This window comes from Gadus chalcogrammus, chromosome 21, assembly GCF_026213295.1.
Source record: "Gadus chalcogrammus isolate NIFS_2021 chromosome 21, NIFS_Gcha_1.0, whole genome shotgun sequence".
In the NCBI taxonomy this organism is placed as follows: Eukaryota; Metazoa; Chordata; class Actinopteri; order Gadiformes; family Gadidae; genus Gadus; species Gadus chalcogrammus.
The window spans coordinates 14,508,852-14,531,105 of record NC_079432.1 but is presented as its reverse complement, the minus strand read 5'-3'; the positions used below and the strand labels follow the sequence as shown (position 1 = coordinate 14,531,105).

General features: G+C 49.0%; 1 protein-coding gene across 5 annotated transcripts; it reads left to right on the top strand.

Annotated features, from left to right (window-relative positions):
- Nucleotides 1-968: 968 nt before the first annotated feature.
- Nucleotides 969-21,971, top strand: LOC130374293 (DNA (cytosine-5)-methyltransferase 3A-like). 5 transcript variants are annotated; one of them, XM_056580988.1, is made up of 17 exons: nt 969-1,939; nt 3,077-3,235; nt 3,976-4,083; nt 4,509-4,662; nt 7,415-7,561; nt 7,882-7,926; nt 8,363-8,442; nt 8,731-8,843; nt 9,932-10,115; nt 10,283-10,367; nt 10,876-11,021; nt 11,262-11,358; nt 11,790-11,938; nt 13,030-13,115; nt 13,502-13,571; nt 14,244-14,314; nt 15,614-21,971. In XM_056580988.1, the coding sequence occupies exons 1-17, from the start codon at nt 1,682-1,684 to the stop codon at nt 15,753-15,755; spliced, it is 2,094 nt and encodes a 697-aa protein (XP_056436963.1). In that variant the 5' UTR covers nt 969-1,681; the 3' UTR covers nt 15,756-21,971. The 5 variants fall into 5 exon arrangements, with proteins under 5 accessions (XP_056436963.1, XP_056436962.1, XP_056436960.1 ...); XM_056580987.1 differs by having other exon boundaries at nt 14,241-14,314; XM_056580985.1 differs by having other exon boundaries at nt 14,196-14,314; nt 15,614-21,970.
- Nucleotides 21,972-22,254: the final 283 nt, after the last annotated feature.

Here is a 22,254-nt window from a genome sequence, read left to right as displayed (position 1 = left end):
TCCTTGGGATGTTGAAGGGTCAGAGAGTCACATTGTGTTGTGGCCATCACTTTCACCGTCCCTTCCACTTACCCCCCACCCCCCTAGCCCTCGCTCTGTCCCTTCCACTTACCCCCCACCCCCCTAGCCCTCGCTCTGTCCCTTCCTCTTTGGTCGGGCTACTTTACATTGTAGTTCCACGTCTCATTATACATCGGTACATGCTTTGTGTTAATGTATGCAAGGAGTCGCTCATGACTACTCAGACGACAGAGAAGCAGACTGAACCATAATCCCAATGCTGGGGCGAACACTAGTCGCCTGTTTGTGTGTCTTGTAGCGCCTACCTCCAGAGAGGCCTCCAGCGACACGGGGAACCAAGCGGCCGCGTTCACCTCCGCTGAGCCCGTCCCTGTTGCATCTGTCAGCCACTAATATGATTGCAAACGTAATCCGCTCTCTCTCGCTCTCGCTCTCTCTCTCTCTATTTCCATCTCGGCGGCCTTGTTCCTGATCTGAACCCACTGAACTCCCCCCCCACCCCCCACCCCCCCCACCCCAATCTCCCCTTCACTTCCTGTTCAGAGAGAAAACACAATAAATGGATTGTTACTCCGGGACCCCCATGGGCCAGCAGGGGGGCCTTTGGTCAGAGGCCTCTGCAGGGGGAAAGGCCACATTAAACACTTGTTACAGGACATGGTATCCCCCCATCACACCACCAGCACCAACACAACCCAAGGACACTCTTACAAACACACACACACACACACACACACACACACACACACACACACACACACACACACACACACACACACACACACACACACACACACACACACACCAGTGCTTGTATTCAGTGTGGGGCATTTAAGGACAAGGCGGGCGGGACTTGTTTATCCTTATTGTTGTCGTCCCCAATGACACAACCTTAAAGTGACAGTGTTTGTTTTGGACAGCATGTATGCAGCAGCAGCCTGTCTGGGGGATGACGGAGGAGCTCGCTTTAGATGGCCTAGAATATCAGACGTGTGCAGCTTCTGGCAGAGCCATGCAGTGGTGTGTGCTCACGGTTCCTGCTGATGTGGCGATTCGCACCACAGGCACTGAACTTTATTGAAGCTTGCAGCATTATTTTACACCTCCCCCTCCTCGATAACAGTCAAAAACGTGTTAAACGTTAAAGTGTCGCACTAGTGGCCAAGTCTTGTGACACGTCATATGGTGTGTTTACCGAGGCAAGCCACCTTTTGGTTGTTCCCACTCAGGATTCTGGGAGTCAAACGAGTTCAGTGAGGTTGACCATACGACTGATAAACAAAGATGGCCGCGCCCATAATGAGATGCATTTTTTTTGTGCCACGATGGTCGTCTTAATGTCTATTTTTCACACTTTATAACATTGCTGCTTTAATCCCATCACCAATCTATGCATTGCACAGTCTTGCTGTGAGTGCAATACAATGTAAAGTTGTGTGTTTTGTCTTTGAGCTGGTTTGCTAAAGAGGCTATTGTAGCTAACAATAACCCAGATGCCCTCAAAGACAAACGGGAACGCTATAAGTGCTACAAGCCAGGAAATGATGTCACAAGAGCAGCTCTACGGGTGGTGTGCGGGGGGCATCTGGAACACCACCCGTTAACCAGGACTCTTCTCCTGCAGGCGGAGAAGCGGGCGTACCGCGAGGCGGAGATCAGCATGATGGACGACCTGTCCGAGGGAGACTTCCAGAAGGAGGAGGAGGAGGAGGAGGAGCCGGCCAGCCCGCCGGCCCCCTCGGCCCCGGCAGCCCTGCCCCTTCCTCCTCCTCTACCACCTCTCCTTCCTCCGCCACCGCAGTCCCCCACCCCGCCGCCCCAGCAGCACACCGACCCCGCCTCGCCCACCGTCGCCATGACGCCAGAGCCCGTGGCCAGGGGGGGCGAGCAGGCCACGCCTAGCGAGGTGGAGTACCAGGTGAGGGGGTGTGTGTGATGTTGTGTGTGTGTGTGTGTGTGGTCTGTGTGTCAGACAGAAAGACAGACAAACAGACAGAATGTTACCAATACCTTTTCCTGCTAGTGGCGCTCTATTTCCATTTAAATTTACAATTTGTATTTTGATTGTAGACAGATTGTTTATTTTATTGAATTGTACTCACTTTATTTTTTTATTAGGTTTTTTTTAGCAAATACCAAGTGTAGTGTCGTTGTAGTGTAGTGTAGTGTAGTTGAACTGAAGAGTTTAAACTGGCTACTGATGAACCAGTCGTCTATCAACGTCGTCCATCAACTCGAACACCATTCACACGTCTCAAGTTGCTAATCGGACTGTCAACAGTGACAGAACAGGAAGCCTCGGCCCGGAAGTTCACTGAGTCGCTGTCAGACGATAGCCGATGGGCTCCGAGATTAATGTAATACAAACATTTGATAAATTGAATATATCCCTCGGAACCAAACTCTGCAGCACGCTGTAGAGGGGCTTTCCGGAATACTAGGAGATGCTAGTTCTATGAGATTTAATAAAGCTATTATGAAGCTCTAGGTCAATGTCATGGTCAGGGCAGCAGTAACTCATCATTTACCCATCCGTGTGTTCCTTGTTCTTTTAGTCAAGGTTTAAATGAATCAGACAGAATCTGCAAAATCTGGGTCAGGGGGGGCAGTAGGGGCCTTGCAGCGGGGGCAGTAGGGGCCTTGCAGCGGGGGCAGTAGGGGACGGCAGCGGGGGCAGTAGGGGACGGCAGTGGGGGCAGTAGGGGCCTTGCAGCGGGGGCAGTAGGGGCCTTGCAGCGGGGGCAGTAGGGGCCTTGCAGCGGGGGCAGTAGGGGACGGCAGCGGGGGCAGTAGGGGACGGCAGTGGGGGCAGTAGGGGCCTTGCAGCGGGGGCAGTAGGGGCCTTGCAGCGGGGGCAGTAGGGGCCTTGAAGTAGGGGCAGTAGGGGACGGCAGCAGGGGCAACAGGGGCCTTGGAGCGGGGGCAGTAGGGGACGGCAGCGGGGGCAGTAGGGGACGGCAGCAGGGGCAACAGGGGCCTTGCAGCGGGGGCAGACAGGACGGTGCTCACCCACCGGTGGACTGACCCTGGGGCATCGCTGTGTCCCGCCCTGCAGGACGGCCGGGGCTTCGGCATCGGGGCGCTGGTGTTCGGGAAGCTGCGGGGCTTCTCGTGGTGGCCGGGCCGCATCGTGTCCTGGTGGATGAGCGGGCGCAGTCTAGCCGCCGACGGGACCCGCTGGGTCATGTGGTTCGGCGACAGCAAGTTCTCTGTGGTAGGAAACTCACGATGGCAACACGCACACAAACAACAGGCCCGGCGACGGTCACCCGGGAGTCTCTCTGGGGGGGTGAGGTGAGAGGGGGGGGGGGGGACAGAGTCTGATTAGTAGAGGGTTGAAGTCCCTAATATGATTGCCAGTCTCTCTCTCTCTCCCTCTCTCTCACCATCTCTCTCTCTGTTTATCTCTCTCTCCATCTCTATGTCTCTCTCTCGTTATGTCTCCTTTTGAAGTCCCTCCAGTCAGTTGTGCTCTCTGGGCGATCTTTCTGTTGTTTGCTTCTTGCTGTCAAACCATCTTCACTAGTATTATGACAGCCAGCCATAAGCAACGCTTGTTGGTGGCTTGTTGATGGCTGATGATGGCTGGCAACAGTTAAATCTCTCTGGATCGCTTGTCATATTTAGACGTGATTCTACTTATAATGAGTAAAAGGTCAAATTGATGATAAAACGTTGCGGTTCACAATCTCTCTCTCTTTGCAGGTTGTTAGGGTGCAATAAACTGTTAAATGCTAAAGGCTTTAGAAAAACGTTAAAATGTTGAACTTGAACTCAAGGTCTTGGCTTTCTTTTCGAAGCAAAGCATTTGAAAAATTAATGTTTCTCCCTCCTCCTCCTCCTCCTCCTCCTCCTCCTCCTCCTCCTCCCCCTCCTCCCCCTCCCCCCTCTCCTCCTCCTCCTCCTCCTCTTCCTCCCCCTCCTCCCCTCCTCCTCCTCCCACACTCTCTGCAGGTCTGTGTGGAGAAGCTGATGGTGCTGAGCTCCTTCTCCTCTGCCTTCCACCAGTCCACCTACAACAAGCAGCCCATGTACCGCAAGGCCATCTACGAGGCTCTGCAGGTGCGCAGTGATGCGTGTCAGTGTGTGTTCGTGTTGAGCCCAGGCCCCCCACTGGGGCCATGGAGGCGGGTGTAATGGCTGTCCGTGCAGCCTCCGGTTGAAGCTGTTATGTGTGATGCGTGGTCGAGGATAACAGTCAACAGTGAACATGACAGTGGTCGGATTTTAGATCCTATCCTAATACTCAATTTGTGTTGTGCCTTTGTTTGTGTGTGTGGGTTTGTGTGTGTGTGTGTGTGTGTGCGTGTGCATGCGTGTGTGCATGCGTGTGTGTGTTTCTGTGTGTGTGTGTGTGTGTGTGGGTATATGTATGTGTGTTTGATTGTGTGTACGTGTGTGTGCGGGTGGGTATGTATGTATGTGTGTTTGATTGTGTGTGTGTGTGTGTGTGTGTGTGTGCGTGTGCATGTGTGCGTGCTCTCCAGGTGGCGAGCACCAGGGCGGGTTGGCCCCTCCCCTCCTGTGATGCGGGCGATGACACTGAGGGCCAGGGGGTGGAGCTTCAGACCAGACAGCTGATAGAGTGGGCCATGACCGGCTTCTTACCCAGCGGAGCCCAGGGGCTGGACCCTCCAGAGGGTACACACGCACACACGCACGCACACACGCACACGCACGCACGTCGCACGCACACACACACACACACACACACACACACACACACACACACACACACACACACATGCACATACACATACACACGAACAACCACACATACACATACACACACACACGGCAACATAAAAATACATCTGCATGGTGTACATACATGCCAAACACAGACACAAACAAACCTGAAATACAGTCGAAAATGATATCATGTATCTAAGACAATGTTGCCCTTGGTTGTTCAATGTATGATACAGTAATAACCCAGAACACAGGGCTAGCCAAGGAGAGCACGGTAGAAACCAATGATAACACAGTACTAGCAAAGGAGATCACATTTTAATAGGGAAACACCATACCAGCCGAGGAGATCAAACCACTAGCCATGAAGAACACAGTACTGTAGGGATCACAGTACTGTAGGGGATCACAGTACTGTAGGGATCACAGTACTGTGATCCCTACAGTACTGTAGGGATCACAGTACTGTGGGGGTCACAGTACTGTAGGGGATCACAGTACTGTAGGGATCACAGTACTGTAGGGGATCACAGTACTGTGGGGGTCACAGTACTGTGGGGGTCACAGTACTGTAGGGGATCACAGTACTGTAGGGATCACAGTACTGTAGGGGATCACAGTACTGTGGGGGTCACAGTACTGTAGGGGATCACAGTACTGTAGGGATCACAGTACTGTAGGGATCACAGTACTGGAGGGGATCACAGTACTGTAGGGATCACAGTACTGGAGGGGATCACAGTTAGGGGTGGGAATTGATAAGTTTTTATCAATATCAATGCCATTGTCGATTCTGCCTATCGATCCAATTCCTTATCAATTCTCTTACCGATTCCTGAGTAGTTAATTGAGTGGCAAAAAAAGAGTTCTACAGTCTTCTGCACCAAAAGTAACCATTTTATTTTCTACATACTAACACAAGAACAAGAAAATATTGTCTAAATAAGTTAGACTGACAATAAATAAGTAATAAAAAAAATAGGAAGACACTTACAATTGAACATGCTAAATTATGATTCAACACTAAACTTTTATATACATATTTTAGATGCAATAACTGTAAGCTTAACTAAGCTTAAACCAAACGTCATTAAATTAAAGTTTAACACTTTTCTAGGAAGGGTTATAAAAAGTAAACAAAATAGTGAACATACGTACATCCCCTTTAATTAAATAGGCATGAAATGTATGCCTTCATACCATCTTTTAAATTTTTTTTTTTTACTGAGTGTCAACAATTCTTATGCAAGAATATAAGCATATCTGCCTTTTCTGGGAGTGAAAGGGGTAACTTGAGCCGATGTCGAGGGGCCAGCTGCCTGAGAGCGATCATCTAAAATGCATGAAATTTGTATAGGTCGGCATTATTAATAAAAACTACGACACTACTACTATAAAAACTGCAGTTGCAAGGCGACAGTGGGCTGCTAATGCAGGATATGTAATGTGAACGTTACCGTTGTCAACGGAGGACACAGTGGAGCTTGTTTGACTTGTATGCAGGCTTTTGAACACATGGCATTCTTGGGCCTTAATTCCATGCTTGGTAGACAAATGCTTTAGCATGTTGCTGGTGTTTGCACCCTTACACGAAATGATAGCATTGCACTGATTACATACGGCAGAATTTTCATTGCGTTTGGTGAAATGGAGCCAGACTTGCGATCGCTTCCTACTCTCCACGATGCTGCCTTGTTGTTTGAAGGTTGTCGGCGCGCGCAGGGTCGTTGCAAATTTTTTGTGTAAACCGGAAAACGTGGTGCGGAATCATTAAGAAGAATCGATAACTTTGGAGGCGTACGATTCCGATGGAATTGGTTAGTTGGAACCGGTTCTGAGTAGGAACCGGTTCTCGATTGCCACCCCTAATCACAGTACTGTATGGATCACAGTACTGTAGGGATCACAGTACTGTAGGGATCACAGTACTGTAGGGGATCACAGTACTGTAGGGATCACAGTACTGTAGGGATCACAGTACTGTAGGGGATCACAGTACTGTAGGGATCACAGTACTGTAGGGATCCCAGTACTGTGGGGATCACAGTTCTGTAGGGGGTCACAGTACTGGCCCAGGAGATGAGAGTATTAGCCATGAAGAACACAGTACTATCAGAGGTGAACACAGTACTATCAGAGGTGAACACAGTACTATCAGAGGTGAACACAGTACTATCAGAGGTGAACACAGTACTAGTCAAGGAGGACACAGTACTATGATGGAAAATAGCTGAATACAAATGGCTGAGAAAGAGGGGCCGCCCCCTCTTTATACCCTCTGCAATGCCCCCCAGTGTGTTTATTTAGCAAACACAAATGAACACACAACAGAAAAACATTACAATGGAAAACATATGATGGAATGAACAGAGCAACACGTTTGAAAGAGCGTCAATAAGGAAGACATAACACTGTATTTGCTGAACAATATCTATAATAGATTTATTTCAATGATGTATATATTATTTTTGGGTGCATAATATATAATATGTAATAAGAGTAATTCAAGAATAAAATCCCAGGCATCCCCTGCAGTACCCTTGCGTACCACCAGTGGCACAACTCCCACAGATTCCAAAACACAACGTTAGGAGAACCCAGTGACCATCGAGGGGACGACAGAACTAGCCCGGAACAAAAACCGTGGTGGTCAGAGTGATAGGGCTAGTTGTCATGGTGACCCCTCCACCTCCCTCTGCAGAGGAGCGCATCCCCTACAAGGAAGTTTACCCGGAGACGTGGGCGGAGCCCGAGGCGGCATACACCCCTCCCCCCCCCGCCAAGAAGCCCCGCAAGAACACAGTGGAGAAGGCCAAGATCAGGGAGGTGATCGACGAGGGCACCCGAGGTGAGGGAGTTACACCTCACCCTTTCATTTCACACCAGGACGAGGTGAATTGACAGTGCTATAACCAACCCTTCTGTTGGTCCAAGCCCTGTCCAGTCCATAAGGCTTACAAATTGATTTTTAAGGGTTAAGAGGAGATATAGATGTTAAAAACTGTATGGATAGGTCCTGTGGAATATGAAAGGAAATCTGCTCGATGTACTTAAAATACTAACTAAGGGACGATTCGTGTCCGATTTGCGGATAATGCATGTATGTATGGAGTGTGTGAATGTTTGTTGCTATTACTATGACCTAAATGTTAGAATTACCTTTTTCAGAGAGACTCATCTGTGAGGTCAAGAAGAAGACCAGGAACATAGAAGGTAAGGTATTATTAAGCAATTATTAAGCCTACACAATTTATACATAAGTTCCATTGAAAATGAATGCTATAAAAAAACGTAATTCAACAAAGTAAGTTAATGTATTTTTATTGAAAAGAAAATGCTTAGCTTTTCCATGCTACGTTTTGCTGACAAATAAATACATGTTATCTGCTGTTTTGGGCAAAACGGATCTATAGGCAGTAGATAAAGGAACGGTGGACTGTGATCAACCAAAAAAGAGCGATTGACTAATAGCAGTCATCTTTGTGTTGGTGGGGGCGGTTTGTGGTGTGAAATACCATGCACTCATCTCATTCAAAGACTCATCGCTATGTTATGAGTCATGGAGTCACAGGTTCCTAGAGTTCACAGGTTTAAACCGTCAACCACAGTGCGCTGATGGTGTGTGCGATGCGTGTCCCCCTCTCTCCAGACCTGTGCATCTCCTGTGGCAGTCTGAACGTCTCCCTGGAGCACCCCCTCTTCATGGGGGCCATGTGCCAGGGATGCAAGGTGAGCTACAGATCGCTGTCTGGTGGGGCTCAATCTTACAGGAGATTATGAACAGAGACCGCGGTAATCAATGAAACAATCAATGCAACCACACACAAACAAAGATAAAGACGCACACACAAATGCACACACACCCACACACATGCACACCTGTAAGCACACACCCACCCATGCCAACAGGCAGGCATTCAAGCAAACGCATGCATGCACCCAGACAGTGTATGTTTATGCGTGTGTGTATGTGTAAAAATGTGTGTGTGTGTGTGTGTGTGTCCCATCCTTTGGCAGAACTGTTTCCTGGAGTGTGCATACCAGTATGACGATGATGGCTACCAGTCCTACTGCACCATCTGCTGTGGCGGCAGGGAGGTGCTTATGTGCGGGAACAACAACTGCTGCAGGTCAGTACTGAGCACAGAGCACCGCGAGAACTAGTGCTGCCAAACCCTCTCCGGAGATCGAAGCCCGTCGCCTGTGGGCGGCTTTAAGAGCACTGCCTCTTCCAAGGCACACCGAATATACACTGATCAACGTGCTATGTTCTCCATAGCACTAAATGTTCAGTTTGTTAATCTGTGTCAAAGAATTAGATAGAGACGTCCTAGGTAGGGATCGACCGATATGGATTTTTTAGGGCCAATGACGATTTGTTTTCAATCTGCCTTAGCCGATAACTGATGCGCCGATACCGATTTTCTTGAGCCGATATTTGGAGCCGATACTACCCTGGAAATCCAGGGTTCTCGCGAGAGCACAATTTGAATTTGCTCAGCGAGTCACTCTGGGAACGAGCAATATACTCGTGTATATTCTGGGCCGCCCCTGGCTCAGCACATTAAACAATCACATCGATGTATCAATATAGGCGGGCCAAAGGCGTTGCTGTTTTTCCGACCCGATACGGCAAGAGTATCGTTGAGACTCGTTGAGACTCGTTGCCAGACCCTACAGCTTTCTAGATGTGGGTCTGGATTTCCAGGCTAAGCCTCCCTCAATTTACATCATAGAAATGACACAATGATGGTAACAAATGTTACAATGTCTCAATTAAAAAAAATGAACATTATTGAACTGTCTGTAAATCATATCGAAGAAAGATATAAAATATTATCGGTCGATCACTTGTCCAAATGTTACCTGTGGATGTGTAAATGTGTGCGTTTATGTGCACTTGTGTGTTTGTGCTTTTGTTTGCGTATTCATGCATATAAATGTACATGTGTGTGTGCGTGTGTGTGCTTGTGTGTACGTATTCACGCGTATAATCAGTATGTGTGTGTTGGCATGTGTGCGTAAATGTATGCTTGTGTGTATCTTCGTAAGCGTGTATCTCTGTGTGTGTGTGTGTTTTTTTTTATGTGTGCATAATATATATGTGTAGGTATGTGTGTATGTTTTTGCCTGTGTGTGTGCGTTTGTACCTCTGTGTGGGTCTGTGTCCGTAAGCGTCCATATTGACATAAGTGTGTGTGTGTGTGTGTGTGTGTAGGTGTTTCTGCGTGGAGTGCGTGGACCTCTTGGTGGGCACGGGCTCGGCAGCGGTGGCCATCAAGGAAGACCCCTGGAACTGCTTCATGTGTGGGCCGCGCAGTGGCCACGGGTTGCTACGGCGACGTGAAGACTGGCCCTCACGGCTGCAGCTGTTCTTCGCCAACAACCACGAGCAGGACTTTGTGAGTGGTGGAGGGGAGAGGGGCACGGGAGGGGGGGAGGCAGGGAGGCTGAGAGAGAGAGAGAAGGGGGAGAGCCTAACACAACTCTAACTCTCGCTCTCTCTCCCTCTCCCTCTCCCTCTCCCTCTCCCTCTCCCTCTCCCTCTCCCTTTCCCTCTCCCTTATAGGAGCCAGCTAAACTATATCCCCCTGTAGCAGCAGAGATGAGGCAACCAATCAGAGTGCTCTCTCTTTTCGACGGCATTGCGACAGGTTTGTCTCTATGTTTGAGGTCCCTCTGTGTCTGTATGTCTGTCCCGGTTTGAGGTTCCAGGTTCAATTTCAACAGTTGTATTAGTAATTTCAGGCGGGCTTCACTAGATCAATGATCATTTCATCACGTGTTTGAAAAAGCCCTTTTATGACTGGCTTGTGTGTGTTTGTGTGCGTTTATGTGTGTGTGTGTGTGCGTGCGTGTGCCTGTGTGTGCGTACGTGCGTGTGTGTGCGGGTGCATGCCTGTGTGTCTGTCTGTGTGTGTTCCTGTGTGTGTGCCTGTGTCTGTGTGTGTGTGTGTGTGCATGCCTATGCATGCCTGTGTGCGTGCCTGTGTGTGTGTGTGTGTGTGCGTGCCTGTGTGTGCGTGCGTGTGCCTGTGTGTGTGTGTGTGTGTGCGTGCCTGTGTGTGTGTGTGCGTGCGTGTGCCTGTGTGTGTGTGTGTGTGTGTGTGTGTGCGTGCGTGTGCCTGTGTGTGTGTGTGTGTGTGTGTGTGCGTGCCCCAGGCCTGCTGGTGCTGAGGGACCTGGGCATCCAGGTGGAGCGCTACGTGGCGTCGGAGGTGTGTGAGGACTCCATCACGGTGGGCATCGTGCGGCACCACGGCCGCATCATGTACGTGGGCGACGTGCGCACCGTCACACACAAACACGTGAGTGTGTGTCACCCACCGCCCTCCCCCCACCCCTCCCCTCCCACCCCTCCCTCACCACCGCCTGGACAGCAGATGAACCTCATTTAACTTCTATCTGTTTTAGTGTATTTTTGTTATTGCCTTACGATGATCGCACAAGTGCATCATGGGGGGTGTAAATGTTGTGCTTGTGTGCGTTCGTGTGTGTGTGTGTGTGTGTGTGTGCGTGCGTGTGTGTGGGTTCTTTGCGTGCGTTAGATCCAGGAGTGGGGTCCCTTCGACCTGGTGATAGGGGGAAGCCCCTGCAATGACCTGTCCATAGTCAACCCCGCGCGGAAGGGCCTCTACGGTAAGAGTAAGTCTAGGAGCCCCCCAGGACCACCACACACACCCCACGGCCCGCCAGGCTGCAGCAACACATGCACATTACACTGTTACTCCTGTTGATTAGGCATTGGGCGATTGAACGCACTAAGGACCCTTTAAGGCGTTCCTCAATAGAGATGCTTCATGGTGGGGGGGCTTTTTGTTAATTTGGGTGGCATTCAAATTTTTCCATTTCTCTCTTTTGTTCTCCCTTCCTCCTTTCCCCTTCTTCTATATATATATTCTCTTTATATCTTTTCTCCCTCCCTTTCTATCTCCCTCTCGCTTTCTGTCTCTCTCTCTCTCCCTCTCGCTTTTTCTGGCTCTCCCTCCCTCCCTTCCTCTCCCTCCCTCGCTCACCCCTCTCCCCTCCCCCCCCCTCTCCCCTCCCCCCCCCTCTCCCGCTCTCCTTCCCTCCAGAGGGGACGGGCCGGCTGTTCTTTGAGTTTTACCGGCTGCTCCACGAGGCGCGGCCCAAGCCGGGGGACGACCGGCCGTTCTTCTGGCTCTTCGAGAACGTGGTTGCCATGGGCGTCAGCGACAAGAGGGACATCTCCCGCTTCCTCGAGGTGGGGACCCCCTCCCCGAAACCCCACCCCTCCCACGGCCACGCCACCAAAGCCTCATTTATAGTCGCCGTGCCAACCCGCCGACCGACGACGGAGGCATCGGGGCAGAAAAAACGTTGTGACAGCGAAAACGGCGTGCGCTGCATTCTGTCACTTACCTCTGACATGCTGAGGCCCAGCAGGCAGGCTGGGTGGCCTGCACCGCCGCAGCATGGGTAATGTCACGTGAAAGGCGCGGCCGTGCTTGGACTGCAGAGACGGCGCGTGGCGCTGACTATAAATGAGGTTAACACCTTAAAACGGCAGCGTCTTGTGTGTGTGCGCGCCGTTGCACACACACAGGTGAGGTGAAGAGCAGTTCTGTGGCGCTAGCTCCGCCGTATCTTATCAGGGGATGCAACCGCTGTCGGGTGTGCCGCTTGTGATTGGAATGCGTGTCGGGAATGTTGCCACTAACACTTAGTCGGTGACGTCACGGTTGTCATCAGCAAGCAATGGGCCTTACGTCACTTTGTTACCTCGTTCGGCGAAAGATCGCTGCCTGGGGAATGAAACAGAGGGGTATGGAGGTCTTCAAGTTACAACCTGTATGAGCCACGCGCCTTTACTCATAGAAAAAAGTAGACAAGCCACCACATCTCGACAAGCTTCTTTCATCGATAAGCACACAGGAAGCAGGCACTCACCAAAGCTCTCTTACCCTCCCTCTGCCCCTAGTAGACGCCTGTGCAAAATATGGAATTAAATCCACACTGTATGTATCCAGCACCTGCTCACTCAAAGGCCACGAACCCTTGGCTTGGAGGCATCCTAGGGTCCGTCCATAGGTTGTAGCTGGTATGGCAGCAGGGTAGGCAGGTCCCTGTCAGTTACATCCTGGTCAGGTGCCCTCCATTAGGCTACGATGATAGGAAGCAAAGTATTGGGACGCAGCCACAAACTCAGATAGAAACTGAGTGGAAAGGCCTTCTTCCATTCCGGGGGTGGTGGATGGTTCTGCTGCCCCCTTGTGGTGGCGGCAAGTGTGGCTTTTGGGCCCTGAAATGAATTCCCTGCACTCAGTTTGACCTCTGACCTTCTCTTTTTGGCAGTGTAACCCCGTAATGATCGATGCCAAAGAGGTGTCCGCCGCACACCGCGCCAGATACTTCTGGGGAAACCTGCCGGGCATGTCCAGGTCCGACACACACTCACACACACACACACACACACACACACACACACACACACACACACACACACACACACACACACACACACACACACACACACACACACACACACACACACACACACACACACACACACACACACACACACACACACACACACACACACACACACACACACACACACACACACACACACACACCAAGCTCCTTCTAAAGCAAACACAAATAGAAAGAATAATAGCGGCTGAAATCTGAAAGCTGACCCCAGCCTGTGTGTGTGTGTGTGTGTGTGTGTGTGTGTGTGTGTGTGTGTGTGTGTGTGTGTGTGTGTGTGTGTGTGTGTGTGTGTGTGTGTGTGTGTGTGTGTGTGTGTGTGTGTGTGTGTGTACAGACCATTGGCATCCATGAACAATGACAGGCTGGACCTCCAAGACTGTCTGGAGCACGGTCGCACGGCTAAGGTACCCTACCCTTGTGTGTGTGTGTGTGTGTGTGTGTGTGTGTGTGTGTGTGTGTGTGTGTGTGTGTGTGTGTGTGTGTGTGTGTGTGTGTATGTGTGTATGTGGGTGTGGTTATGCATGTGTGTTTATGAGAGTTTGCATGTTATTCTTTTAGAATCACAAAGTCAACGTGCATGTGAACCATGTTATGATCATCTTATGATTCAGTCAAAATGAAGCATGACGAAAATTGTTACCTAATTGGACAACGGCAGCTTTAAAAACAAAAACCTGAATGTTTTTAAGTCTACTCTAAGTCTACCTCTATCTTATTGTGTGAATGCCTACAAAGCTATTTTTAAATGTGCATGTTATACAAAATCACTCAAATTCTTGCAACATGTAGAATGTGCTGATAGAGTTTATTTGTCTCTGTGTGTGTGCGTGTGTGTGTGTGGTTGTGTGTGTCTGTGTCTGTGTCTTGGTCTGCATGTATGTTTTGTGTGTGTGTGTGTGTGTGTGTGTGTTTGGTGACGCCCGTCTCTATGGTGTTTGTGTGTGTGTGTGTGTGTGTGTGTGTGTGTGGTGACGCCCGTCTATGGCGTGTGTGTGTGTGTGTGTGTGCGGTGCGCGGGGTCTCTCCAGTTTGAGAAGCTGCGCACCATAACGACGCGCTCTAACTCTGTGAAGCAGGGGAAGGACGAGCACTTCCCCGTCTACATGGACAGCAAGGAGGACATCCTCTGGTGCACCGAGATGGAGAGGTACGTGGCCCGCCGGTGGGGGGGGCGCAGGTTGACCCCCCCAACCCTTGGAGATATCCTAAGTATTACTGTGCCTTCACACCGAAAACAGCGTTAATATGTGAGCTATTCTAGAGCTCCGGGATTCCGCAAACGGTAACAATCACTTCCTCCTCCATGCTGCGGTTCGCTCTGATAGGCTGTCACGACTTTAAGATATTCCCGGAAAGCATATTTCAACTTGAGCGACGTGTTCATGTGAGTAGAATCACGCGCCATTTATCAATCCGTGCCACAGGTTTTTCCGATGGAAGTTTCGCCTCTAAACGCCTCTTTGCATTGACTTTGTAAGGATTCGCGCCGCCCCTTCATTTTGGGTTTAAACGCACCATTAAAGAGTCTGCAATTCGTAAATGTCATTGAAGGCCTTAAAAGGTGTTAAAAAGCCTTGAAAATAATTTGGGTAGGTCTTAAATATTTTCTGTGACAGCCGGCAGAGGAAATATAATAAATCTTTAATCGTTAAATGTCAAGGGTTTTCTCTATTTTACGTGAAATCAATGTTTACTGGCCCCCTGTGGACCAGCGTGTGGACCTCTGCGTTGGTGGGGTTGCTACGAGTGCCTGCAGGATGCTTCTATTGTCAGACAGCATCATTGTAGCATCGTAGCAATGTCCAGACCATTGCAAGCTTATAATATAATCCCGGTTGAGGACCTTATTCACCTATACGCCGTTGGGCAGTGACATTGGTGGTAAATTGTGTTCTTAATCGAGGTAAAAAAGGTATAAAGAGCCTTAAGTTGAACTGGTTCAAACCTGCAGATACACTGTGGTTGTTTGGTCAAATGTGTACTAAACTATGACTGAATGTGTGTTGACAACGTAGAGGATTATCCTAGGCGGTAGCAGCAATGCGTGTGTTCTCCTCTTAATGCTCTTTGCTTCTGCAATCTGCAGCAGAGCCTTCATTTAGGGGAGCAAAGACACATGTGTGGGCGGTTCCACAGCCAACCAGTTGTAAATAAAAGGGTCCTGATAACAGTGTTTTATGGGGCGGACCGGTGAGTCACCAGAGTGAGCCTCGTAGGCCCCTCAGATCCCTGGCCCCTGGACGGCCGGTGTTTCTGTGTGTGTAAACAATGTAGTTGTTTACAGTGTCTCCTTTCCTCTCTCCCCATCTCCGTCTCCCGTGTACACCCTGAATCGCTGTACGCGTCGCGAGTACAAACAAGCTGTGCTCGGTGCACCCAGTCCTGCCTAGGCTCCCCCCGCTGTAGCGTCTGCGTCTCCATCCTGTGCCTCTGTCGCCCCCTGCAGGGTGTTCGGCTTCCCCGTCCACTACACCGACGTGTCCAACATGAGCCGCCTGGCCCGCCAGCGGCTGCTGGGGCGCTCCTGGAGCGTGCCCGTCATCCGCCACCTCTTCGCCCCGCTGAAGGAGTTCTTCGCCTGCAACTAGCTCCTGTCTCCCCCTCCCTCCCTCCCTCCCTCCCCCTCTCCCTGTATTACTCACCCCTGCTGCTTCCACAGCAAGCAACTAGTACTGAGACGCTCCTACCCAGGGGGCCCTCACACCATCCAAGGGCCCCCTCCTCTCGACAAGGACCCACAGTGACACACACACACACACACACACACACACACAGCACACACACAGACATTGACAGACGCACGCAACGCAGGCGACACACACATGGACGCACACACAAGGAAAATGGGACAGGAGTACCCAGCAAGAAAACACACACACAACATCGTGTAAAACAAAAGAAACACAATGTAGCCGCAGGTTAATAGTGAGGTGAACGTTAAATACCTGAGATACATACACACACGCACGTGTACCCAAACGTGTACACAAACAAACACATTGTAATGGACTGCTTCTTCCGGAGCCTGTATAGCTGACTGCAGCTCCCCCCCCCTCCCCCCCCCTCCCCGGTGCTAACCTGGGCCCGGTTTCCCGAAACCTTCTTAAAGCCTTCTTAACGCCACATCAGTCGTAACCTCTACTTTAAGTTCTACCTTAACATCTCGCGTGTTTTCCCGAAATGTTCTTTGCTACGAGTCTCTTTCGTATGTCGTTCGTCGGCAAGGTTGGTCTGAAGCGCTCGTAGAACCTTAGCTCTACCGTAGTGATGTTTTAGCTCCTGACGCTAGTCGTCGCCACTGTATAGTAAACTTTAGAAATCCCTGTTGCGCATGGGACTGCCACATTGGCAGTGTTGTGTTCCACCAATACAGTACAGTACATACACGGTACAGCAGGCGGTATACCAATAACCTCAAAAACCTCAAAAACTCGCAACTTCAAGAAATTATTGTCAGACAAAACTGTCTTCTAAATTAAGGAAATGATACTGGGAAACGAATAAAGCCTCTTTCCCTTGACGGCGCGCAATGCGGGCACACAGACAGGTAGCCAAATGCAAAGCAGGCTCAGCATAAACAGTGTTATATAATAAGCTAAATAAACTATTCAAAATTTAGCTTTCATTGCAAAATGTCTATTTTCATAAATAATCAACAAGTCAGACAGCTTTGTAAAAAGAAAATCAGTATCCTCATTTGAACATCTGGGATGTAATTAAGGATGTGATTGCCTCAATCTCCTTCGCTGTTTCTATATTTTCTATAATTTTTCTTAAATCAGTGTAGGCTATGCTATGTTTGCCCATCGTTAAATCGTTGTTTAGGCCTACTAGAAGGATTTCGAGCAATGTTTTTACGCAAAGACTGAAATCTTTTTTTGAACGCCGTCATGCACCGGCGAATGAATTGGAAAATCGATCGCTGAGCAGCCGATTTCAGCGCGTTCTTTCTGGAAGGCGCCGTTTACGAACGAAGTAAGGAGTGTTTCCTAAGAAGACTCCTCAGAGATCATTCGGGAACCTCGCCTATAGAGGTAAACAACTTTGATAAGTCTAAACGTAAGAGTCTTCTTAGTGCACTAAGAGTGGACGTTATCGGGAAACCGGGCCCTGTTTTCTATCAGCTCAAGGTGATATCTACTACATCACACACATGTACACACACACACACACACACCCAAGCCGTGTCCACGCTACACCAGAGAAAGGGATGAATCATGGATGAAAAGATTCAAACGTACGGACAAAACGCATTCTTCCAAAAAAAAACTGGTGAATACGAGAAACAGGATGGAAGTCTTTTGAATCTGCATTCAATCTGAATGGATCCTTCCATGTTTCCATGTATCTGGTGTAGTGGGGAAACGGCCATCAACAGAAACAAACCCTTTCTTTAGTGCAGGATTCATGTGATTTATATCTACAGATTACCCTCTAACTTCTAACCTCTGGCTTCTGACTTTACTCTGTGGCAAAACATGCCTGGGGAAAGCAATACTGCAATTATTCAGACATTTTTCTTTATTCTATTTAATTCAGTGTACCAGTGAATTAATCTACAACCTAACACTTCCACTTTAAGTTAGTGTTTATGAACAGCAATGAACATACTCATAAATATACGTTTCCAGAAAGAGGATTGCAAAGCAATCAAATTATTATATTGATATATATTCAAAAACCTTTGGTGCTGTCCAGGGAGTCCCATCGCGACCCAACTGACCCATAACGTTTTGTTACAGTCTATGGTGCTTTAAGAGACTCACAGGTCTCTGGTGCTTGATTTGCATCCATCCCTGAATTTAGTCATTCAATGGCGATTTGGTTGTTGGTCGATTTGTGTTTTGTTTCTATTGAGCAGCGCAAGAGGCGGCTAGGGGCCCGACGGCTCGCTGAGCAACATTTATCTTCCTTGAAGCACTTGGGGGTTGTGAGACCGTGGGTTCCCTGGTGCCGGCTGCTTCAGACTACCCCCCCCCTACAAGTTATCATGTCCTCTGTAAGAAGGACGAGGTCCCCATACTGTCTCAGTACTGTTGAGTCCCTCTGAGGTAGTTATCGGGTCACAGGGTCAAAGGACAGTTTGAACCGTGTTTGTCGAACTGCAAGACGGTGATGTCCTCCCTGACCGCTCTGCCCCTCAGTAACGAGACGCCCACCTCAGGCGCCCAATGCTCAATGAATCTTTGCATTCTAGATGATTAAAGACGAGAGGAGGCTGGTTCTTGTGAACTTGAGGCTCCATGCTTTGGGCTCAACGGTGGACCCGTCGAGGGAGGCCTCTGCGGCTGGTCAAATAGTGAACGTTGCCATCTGGTGGCTGGTGCATTACCCATTTACCCAAAACGGCCTTTGTTATCTACGTTTTAAAAGAACAAACGGACGGGGCCTTGTTTTGTCTCTGGATGCTTTGGTTTTTTTTCTACTTTTCGGTGCCACTGAAACCTGAGGATCTCTTTCAAATCATGTATACCTCCCACCGCAGGCCTTCCTCCACTGCTGGTCACGGCCAACGTGCAAACAGCCCCCACGCCGCCGCCAAATATATAGCCGCCATTTCATAACATCCGTACGGAGCACTGTTTTCGCTCTCTGCGTGCAGAGCCCGACAATTTCACCCAACAAGTTTTTGGTCGGCTGAGCCCTGGTGGTAGCTGGGATGACGTCCATTTCGTTATTCATTTCGCTCACTCCTATTCGCTTGCGTAGATCATGCGCAAGCGAATAGGAGTGAGGTTTTAGTCGTCCACAGTGACTCTGGTTTCCACACCACTATGAAGCGGTGCATGGACGACTGAAGGACGCCTTCTGTGAAGTCTCGTGTAGCCGTGGCCGGCACACTGGTGCCAAGCTCGGGGGATATATACCTATACCTTTATTTGTTTTTACGGAAAAAACTTAAAAAAAAAGCTCTTCCACTCTCCGGTGCTCTTAGTCTTCAGATGGTGCAGTCTTTTTTCTTGTTAAAAAAAGAAAACAACGTCAAAACACCAGCTACGACAAATGAGTAGAAAAACAAACACACACGCACACATATAACACACACACTAGCAGAGGAATCCAGCAGGTTCACCAGACTTACAACAACTAATGTTCAGGGGCTTTTGGAACTCTTTTTTTTTTTACAGTGTTCCTGCAGGTCACAACGGGACGGTGGTCCCACCACCGTCCCCCCCCGTCCCCGTCCCCGTCCCCCCCACCTCTTTTATACTCCCTTTCGTACCCCTTTGCTCGGGACCGATCGCCTCCTTCCAGACACACACATACACACACCGCACCGCAAACACACACACACACACATACTGCGTTCCTGCCAGGCCACCCGCCTTCCCGCCAGGTCCTAGTGCCCCCGCCCCCCCCTCCACTAGTTTTTACAGTGGTGACGCGGGGTGTGACATCATCACCCCTCACCCTAGGGTGCTCCCGCTACAAACCATCGCTCCCCTCCCCCCCACCCCATCCGCCAGGTGCTGCATGTCCCACCCATCCGTGTAATCTCTGATTCCATGTTAGATTAGGGAGTAATGATTATAATTGTAATAATAATGGTAATAATAATAATAATAATAATGATAATAATTCCAATAATCAAGTTATTGTGTGTGTGTGTGTGTGTGCGTGTGTAGCCTACTGTTCCCAGGTTGGTGCTCAGTTCAGTTCAGTTCAGTCTCGGCCTAGAGGGAGAGAGAGAGAGAGAGAGAGAGAGAGAGGGGGAGAGAGATGGAAAGAGTGAGAGAGAGAGAGGGGAGGCTGGAAGCAGCATATTGTACAGTTAGCTTATTGATTGTTGTGTTGCACCGAGGACGTCAGGACGGGACGATGATAAAAAGAAATGCAGTATGCCACCGGTGAAACCCTAAAAAAGACAGGAGCTGAAATAATACCAGCTACTTTTGCCTTACTTTTTAAAAATGAAAACGATGATGCAGTTTCCAGATGAATCCGCGTGTCACCTGGGGGATTCTTTAAAGACGACAGACCCGTTTCACAGAGGTGTCACTGTAGGGCAAGCACAGGTGTGGCTCATAACACTAACTACCTGTGTTTTACTTTTATGTACCAAGGCATGGATAGTTTCACTACAGTGGTAGATCACTACCGTTGCCCTGGTGCATAGAAGCAGCAGAGCCATGATTAGTGTTATCAACCCTAACCCCTCATCCTACGACCACACCTCTGTGAAAAGGCTCTGTTGGAGATAGATTTTGCAGTAATCTGCAGTAACCAGAGGCCCTGCATGTAAATTCAATTGTTTGGGTATTCTTTATCAAGAAACGTCGCCTTAAACGTCATTTCTGATCCTTGATGAATTGAGCATCTAACAGCCCCCTATCTACAATCTTTAAAGGTCAAGACATGATAAAGAGCGTCATAATACCAAGGTGATGGCTACGTGTATGTGTCCCAGACAACCCTGGTGTTATTTCAGCGTGTCTTTTTGAGGACTATGGCAAAGGTCAAGAGGATGGTCATTTTCTCTGTTGGTTCATGCATGTCGAGGTGGAGCACAAGGTGAAGGTGTTTCTGTTTCTGCCTACCTACAGCGTTAAAAGCTGAGTGGTGCGCATTGTTAAAACACTCCTGATGCATAGACAATGTGCACGCACACACACATACATGCACACGCACGCACGCAATGCACAACACTGTTGCTAACACACAGATCCAAACAGTCCACAGTTGTTCTACATAGCAGTTGCTCTACATGAAGTAACACACACACACTCACACAAAAACAGACACACTCACGCCCACACACACACACACAGTGCTGTGGCACGGCATGCAGACAGACTCATCTCATGGACTGAAGTGAAAGATGAGCGTTTGGGAAAGGGAGGAAGCGGCAGTGTTTTTTCAAAGGTGCTAAAAATACTTTTATCTCAAAGATGAGAAAAAAAAACATTGTTAGAAGTATACATCGAGTGGGTCTTTACAATGACTGTATTTAAGTTTGTTGTAGTAATGAAAAAGGCACTATTATTATTTTACTCTTGTATGAATATGAACTGATAAAAAAAATGGCATTTTAACTTTGTACTTGAACCAATGTAAGAAATGAAACGTGAATTAAAAAAAGACTGTTTTAATGTGTCACTGTCTGCTGTGTAGTTTTTATGGAGCTCAGAGATATTGTGAAGTGTGTTCTGCCAGTTCTACACCCCCGTTATCCTGAATTAACCTGCACTGTGGGTTAAACGCCATGAAACGGGAAGTAACATCTCAGTTTAGAATAGGTTGGTATTGGTTAAATGAGTTTATTAGGCCCATAAAGACAGTACATTTTGAGTCGGAGTGCAACGAAGGCACCTTTCCTATCAAAGAGATCAGCATAATGGCGCTATTGTTCCCTGTAATTGAGAACAATACCGAAATGTTGAATTCCTCCTTCATCCGTGCTGTTCTAATGTAAAGTGTGGGCTCATTGTTACCACCGCCCTGCAGTGTGACAACCCTGGCAGGAGTTAGGCTGTCGGCTAACAATGGCTTTCCTTGAGTTTCACGCCAAACACATTGAGATGGTTGCTGATTCTAGACATGCCGATGTGGGAACTTTTGTATTAAAATGTGGAATTTCTACCTCAAAAAGACAATGTGTCAGGCTTCAGTCATTCTGTGTCGCACATTTAGAAAGTATTTTATTTTTTAGGCCTTCCTGAAATCAAATGTGAGTCATGCAGTGTTTTCATATGCAGAGACCAAACAAGGAGCAATATCTTCTCCATCGTCCCCTGAATAGTCCCTTAGTCGGACCAGGCTGCATGCAAGGCGTTACCGCCCTGGTCCCCTCCCAGGCCACAGAACCTCCAGGCCTATAACGCCCTGTCGCCGGAATTGTGTCCCCATCAACTCGTTCCTCTCCGGAGACAAGGCACACCCCTGTGTACCAAAAAGGAGGAACCGCGTTCCACAATCTCATCTCCTATTGGCCCTTCCGTTCGGTCGTTCAGGTGAACATGCGTGGTGATTGGCTACTTACTGAGCAGGCTGTGGCACCGACTGAAAAAGCATCTGTGGATCAGTGTGCTGTGCCAGCTGTCCACGCTCGCTCTGCTCAGTCTGTCAAGCGGGGGAACGCAGAGAGAA

Coding starts and splice junctions, on each gene's coding strand:
- LOC130374293 (XM_056580985.1), top strand. CDS start 1,682: ATGATGGACGACCTGTCCGAGGGAGACTTCCAGAAGGAGGAGGAGGAG. Junction 4,663..7,414: donor GGGGCTGGACCCTCCAGAGG/GTACACACGCAC, acceptor CTCCCTCTGCAG/AGGAGCGCATCCCCTACAAG. Junction 7,927..8,362: donor GAAGACCAGGAACATAGAAG/GTAAGGTATTAT, acceptor CCCTCTCTCCAG/ACCTGTGCATCTCCTGTGGC.